Raw genomic sequence first — 6,425 nt, 5'->3', positions numbered from 1 at the left:
TGCCGTCGCTGATGGTTGGGAGAGAAAGCGCAATTAGCGAGCACTTTAATAACGTAACTTACAATAAATAACCCACCCCTCCGCCGCGTCCAGAGGCGAGGCTGTGGCACAGACCCAGCAGCAGTTGTGGGATTAGTCCGAAAATAGCTGCGGCGCGGGGCTGCTGTCAGCAGCGCTTAAGGAATACGAGGAACAAGGACGATCCCAAAGCAGCACCAGAAACTGAAGTTCCCGGGGAAAGAACTCGTCCGAGGAGCTGGGTTAGGCAAAGTGTTCTGGGCTGTGGAGGCCAAGCTGCTGAGTTAGGTATCATTAACACAATGAGATGCTACTTCCTTTTTTTTTTGCAGTTGGCAGGGCTACACTATGATGCTACAGCAATGCCAATATTTAAGAACAAAATAAATACCTATGAATTGTTTGGTGACTGGTTCCTTCTCCCCTCGTGCTTCTGCCCACCCAACCCTGGCAGCTGTTCCATACGTTTGCAAACCACACCACCTATGGCCAAGGAATTTTGCCTATTGTGGCCAACTTTTTTCTCTCCTCCGATGCCTCTGAAGCACGCTTCTCCAAATGACCTCACAGAAGGCAATGCAGTACAGCAGAGGAGCCAGACAGATCATGTAGTACTGCAATCTAGCCTATTTGCTATATTTGCTTTGGACACACGGAGGAGGAAGCAGAGACAGCTGGCACGGCAATGCCTAAGCCAAGCCCTTCTTTTCTAGAGACTTCAGGGATTTCTCTACCTTTGATCATATGCAGGTGCAGCTTTACTGGGAATAACTATAGAGTACAAGCGCTGAGCTGCTGCTGGCGACTTAACCAGGCTATCATCTAGGTCAAGTCTAAACACAGCTACACAACAAAACACTGCTAAGGCACCTGCACTGGCATCTCCTACTGCTCCACCACCTGCTGCAGGGTTTGAGAGGGCCTGGTGAAAAGAATACCTGGCTGTTTATTTCCATGCGTAGGCAGAGCTAATATCTGCTGCTGGTTTGTCTTGCGTGCCCGCAGAGGGCAGCACAGCTCTGCGGAGGAGCTACTCCTGCACGAATTGGGAGCTAGGAAAAGGCAGAGTTCTTCCTGCCGAGAGATGGGTAGATCTGGCAACAGGGACTGGAACAGCCACACACAGGTGATGTGGACAGAACCCACCGCTGGAGCAGATGCTCTGGGAGGAGATGCTGTTCCTCCAGTGGGTTCTGGAGATACCCAAGATGGGAACAGTGCCCACCCTTGTAACCATCAGTTTTCAGAGGAGTCTGTCTCTTCGTTGGAACCTTCACTCTCAGCATCCATTTTTCGCCGATGGTGTAGAGGCTTCCAGGGAGAGTTAATCCTGGGTGAGTTACGGACAGACAGATTAGCTGTGTCCCCACTGGAGCTGGTGGGACCGGAGATGGAAAGCCCTGAAACTTGAGCTACCCTGAAAGAGAAAAGACAAATACTAGGCAGTCTAATGTGTAATGACCAGCCTTCACTGTAGCAGTTTCGGAATGAACCTGGGAGGAGGATTTATTCACAACTAGCATATTGATAGAAAGCTATTCATGGCACAGAGGGGGAACACCTTGCACTAGTACCTACCAGGTTCATTGTGTGCATCTTTCTTCCTGTTTAAACAGATCTTTTTTCTAGGCTGAGCCTGTGTCCTCCAACACCTCTAGTTTTCACCATCCAAACACAATTTCCCTGTTCATTAGAGACTGCTGCTTCCTCCAGATCCCTCTTTCAGGCAAAGTCTTCCCTTCTGTTTCTGAAGCCGTTTCTAAGGATTTTGTTAGCTGTACTAGGGTACCCCAAAGAAAGAGGGCCTTTCTACTCAGGCTGCTCTTTTGGTTCCTCTGTTGTTTCACAGTAGAGCAAAGGAATAAGGACAGTGCTTTAGTAAACTCTTCCTTAGTATGCTACCTCTAATCTGGTGCTTTACCTGGTACTTTAGGCAACCCTACTTACAATTTCTCAAGTTCTTGGTCCATGGCAGGGTCCAGAAACAACTCTCCTTTATCTGGCAAAGCCCCTGGAAAAAAAAACACAACACAAAACAAGCCAAAAAAAAACCCCCAAACCAACCAACCAACCAAAAACACAAACAGAAACAAACAAACAAACAACCAAACAAAAACACACAAAAAAACAACAAAGGAAAGTTATCAGAGCAGAGTTAGGCTATTAATTCTTAAAGAAAAGCACTGAAGCCATAGCAGCATCCAAAATCTGCCCTGCAAGACAGAGAAGACTCTTCCCTATACCTCTTAGAGAAACAGACAGTGAATGTCGACCGTCATGGCCAGATAAAGAACGATGATCCATATTCTCTGTCCTTCGCACAGGCTGTAACTGAGCTCAGACTAAACAGAAGGCACTCCCAGCAGTCTCACTTCTCACAGAACTTGAAGAGCCCTAAGGATTGGCAGTTTCTATTCACTATACAAAACTGCTGAGTACTGACTGTCAGGGAGATGACAGTCTGTCAGCTTTGTGCCTCTGCTAATTTCCCTGAAGAGTCACCCATCCCAGACCCTATCAGAGCAATAGATAATGTCTGTGGCACAGCAAAAAGCATGTTCTATACCACCCAGGGAGATGTAACTTCTGTGGGACCTGCCTTTCTTGTGGTGCACTGAGCCTGGGGATCAAAAACACTGCACACATGTAAAACTATTGCTTTCTCTACAATTTAGGAAAGCCAGGCCTGACTCTGGTGCACATTAAGCCTACAGGAATAAGTGTGGCTGGACTGTGCTCTAGCATTACTTGATGTCTGTGTGACCACGTGAAAGGCTCAGCCAGGAATCAGGTACCCTCTCCCAGCATACGGTCAGGATGCTGCTTTTTGGTTTTGAAACCCTATTCAGGACATAGTGTAGTTCAGGACTGGAACAGCTGGTTGATCATCCTCGCCATTCTCTGAAAGGAGGCTGGCACCTCAGGAAGAACCCAGAAAGGAAGATGGGGCTCGTAGGAAAGCCCTCCTTCGTAATTCTGTAACAAACTCCACCTTGTACAGGAGTTGTGGAGGGGTGTGGTAAGCCAGCACGAAGATCACAGGAATTGCCTGCCACAGCCTGGATAATACCACTGCCCACCAGGAAAAAGAAACCCACCCACTTGGTAATCTGTACCAACAAATGCTCTTGGTTTTCAGAAGACCTGGGTGCTACACTCAGTGCCTTTGGGAAGGGGCTTTGTACTCTCTGTGGGGACACATATGGTTTCTGCCTGTGGCACCTTGGTCTTGAAGGAGGGGCTGGAGAGCCACCTGCCTCACAGAGGCAAGCTGGCAGCAGTCATCAAAAATGTAGCAATAAATGCCTAAAAATTAGAACCATTTTAGACCAAAATTGACTCCCCCACTTCTTCCAGTTCTGGTCTTCCCATCCTGGAAACAAACAGGAAAGCCTGGCACCAAAATATAGTGTCAGGAGGTCCAGTGCAGTGCCCCAGCCTGCTCCCTTTCATGGGCTCAATTAAAAGAATGTGCAGCTAAAGCTTAACTTCCTTCTGTATTTGCAGAACACACAGTGAGGTCTCTAGGGCACAAGAATTACTTGGGAGAGTCAGTAAATAACACTTAAAGGATGCACAAATCAGCATAGACACTGGAGTTAGCTGCGGATTCCAGTCTGCCTGACAAACTCATCGGCACTGCCCTAGCCTGAATGAGCTCCTCTAATCCCTACTCCTGTTCCTCAAGGGGGGCTACTGGCTTTGTCAGGCCAGAGAGAAGGCAAGCATCCTGACTAAAAGCTCCTTTGCCTAAAAGTGCCCTCGCTGAATGGCTTTGGGGAGCTTGTGATCCCCTACAGACCAAAGACTATTGAAATCACCCTTCAGGAGAGACAAAAAGACACCAGGAAAAGAATCCTCCTTTCCATGCCAAGACACCAGCACCTGTCAGACTTGTGGCTGCTGCCCCTTGTTTGAGAGAGGCCTCGGCAGGAGGTTGGCAGAGGGCCAGGGGATAGGCCAACATTAATGGAAATGAAAACTCACACACTTTGTAGATGGCACAATGCAAGCTGTGGGCAGGATTTATTTTTTTTCCTGCTCATCTGTTTTCTTTGCATTCGACTAGAAGTGGATTTCGTGGGGTAAAGGAAAGGAAAATTTTGCTTGCTGCAATCCAGGCATCACCTTCACCAGTGAATACCCTGCTTCCTGCTTGCAGAAGGGATTGCAGGACTGTACTCACACACCTTTGATAGATAAACGCCATCGTGCTGGGTAAGCAGCCCAGCCCCAGAGGAGCACAAGCAGCTCAGATGGTTTGCTGTAAGAAAGGGCTTAGCTAGGGAGAGGACACTTTTGCTCTACCATGACACACACCTGTGCAAAAGAGTAAGTCCTCAGGCAAGGTTCACCTTTAACTGAGGTTTGTCTTTCTAATATAGAGACTGGCACATACTCAGGCCTAGAAGCAGAGGGAGAAGATATCTATGTAAAGACAAAGAAAGTCTACATACACTGGCCAGGTGATTTGCTGAGTGGAGATGAGTGAGGATGAGTGTTTGGGCCTCCACACATTTAAACATATCTCCCGGATACAGCCTTGTCAAACACAAATAGCTATTTCTGTTCCCTTTTGCAAGAGGAGGAAGAGCACAAGCAAGGCGTATGGGGGCCATATGGAATTGTGAGTCGGAACTATGCAGGCTGTGTTTTGCGACAGCACCATGTTTTCAGCAGGTCATAGATTAATACACTATCGAGATCACGCTGCCTTGAGGGAAAATGGGGAAGAGCTGGGAAAGACTGGGCTTTCGAGCCAAGGAGGCAGCAAAGGTTTTCAAATTAGGTGTGCCTCCTTTTCTTGCAGATGAGAGCAGTGACTCAAAATCTGGGGAAGAATGAAGGGCTAAAACATAACACAGGACTTCAATTCAGTACTGTTGACAGCAATCAACCACCTTACTTGTTTCCTGGCCATTTCTGCCTAACCTTTATAGCCAAACATGTTAAAATGACAGTTCTGCTAAAACGATCAGCTACTGAAGAGGTAAAACACTGCTATCTTAGGGCAGCATTTCATATCTAATTTTATCCTCGAAGAAGCTCCACAGCTTCAAGCAGACAATAAAGTGTTTTTAAAGTTTAATTCAACAGCAAAAAAGATGAAAAACTTTTCCTCATTCTCTTCCTGACAGCGTAAAAACTGGGGCATAATTATAGGGGAAATTCCACAGAAATTCAGAATGACTGAAAGTTTAGAGCTGTATGACTCACGGGAGTCTTACCTAGGGCTCTGTTGATCTCCTGATCCTTTGCAAGTGCCATGAGGAATCCATAGAAAGTCAGTCTCTGCGCACTACTCAACATTTCTTTCACAAGAGCAGAAGGTGGACAGCTAGGAAAAGAGAGACAAAGAGGTCATCTTCTCTTTTAAACTGTCTTCTTTCTTTCCAAAGACCCAGCTCAAACTGGAAAAATAAATCCTTTTACCTGTTGTAACACTATCAAGTTGCCCAGTTTAGAATAAATAGTCACCAGCTTGGTTCTTTAGCATTGCATCTGCCCCACATTTGCTAAGCAAGTTGTTTGAGCTGGTGTACATCCCTAGGAGCGGTCTTACCCGTCTCTATTCCAAGCACAGGAAGAAAAACCTAGATTCACTCAAAGGCATACATATCCCAACTCTTACTGTATTCTTTCAAAAATCAACTGGGAAATCCTCCCTTTTAGAAGTTTAGAATAAACTTTCATGAGAGTTGTTACATTGTTACCACCCTTTTATCAGTGATAGTCATCCACAGGGCAGGAAAACCTCTCCAATGATAGCCTAAATGTGTCAGAAAACAGCATTTAGGTGGGGACTAAATCGACACGTCCTCTTCTTCTACACGCACCTTAACCTCTGGCCCTGACTTCTAAGCAATATCATCATAGTCATTCTTACTCTTCCCTAATCCTCCTTAAAGGATCTCATGCAAACTAAAACTGCCTCATAAAGAGTAAATGTTGAACAGACCGTGGTGTAGTGGCACCCCATGGAGACATGGGCTGGAGATCCCTCAGGCAAAGGTGGTTACCAAAGCCTAGCTGAGGACTGAGCTACTGAATGAAAGGCTGGGAATGGCTCTCCTGACTGCAGAGCCTGACATACCAGATGGGCTCCCAGTATCCTTCCCACCTGGAGCCCTCAGGACGTACAGGGAATGTAGAGCTTTTGTCATTTAAAAGAACAAAACAGCCTGACATCTCCAGGTTTAGATGTCTATAGTACTGGCCAGCAATTCAGCTGTGGACCACAAATTTGGATTGAGGCATCTAAAGCAGCAATCAGGTGGTACTTGTGTCCTAATTCTTTTTGTGGATCTAGCCCATGACCCTCTAGCAAGGCGTGTGCTCACTGCCTGCAAGTAACTACAAAGAAAGTTCTGTCAAAGCTAAACAATAAAATCTGGTATCGATCCATC

The 6,425-nt window shown here is 46.5% G+C and overlaps 1 protein-coding gene across 1 annotated transcript in view; it reads right to left on the bottom strand.

Annotated features, from left to right (window-relative positions):
- Positions 1-1,254: 1,254 nt before the first annotated feature.
- LOC104275445 (chromosome unknown open reading frame, human C11orf49) overlaps positions 1,255-6,425 on the bottom strand; it is a gene marked incomplete at its 5' end in the record, with an annotated part of 55,021 nt that continues 49,850 nt past the window's right edge. Inside the window, 3 exons of the mRNA XM_009871409.1 lie at positions 1,255-1,435; positions 1,966-2,029; positions 5,247-5,356. Coding sequence (XP_009869711.1) covers positions 1,255-1,435; positions 1,966-2,029; positions 5,247-5,356 — 355 coding nt within the window. The remainder of the gene's footprint in view (positions 1,436-1,965; positions 2,030-5,246; positions 5,357-6,425) is intronic.

This window comes from Apaloderma vittatum, unplaced genomic scaffold, assembly GCF_000703405.1.
Source record: "Apaloderma vittatum isolate BGI_N311 unplaced genomic scaffold, ASM70340v1 scaffold18466, whole genome shotgun sequence".
NCBI lineage: Eukaryota > Metazoa > Chordata > Aves > Trogoniformes > Trogonidae > Apaloderma > Apaloderma vittatum.
Note: the sequence above shows the minus strand (reverse complement) of the source record. Positions and strands in the feature narration are given on the sequence as shown.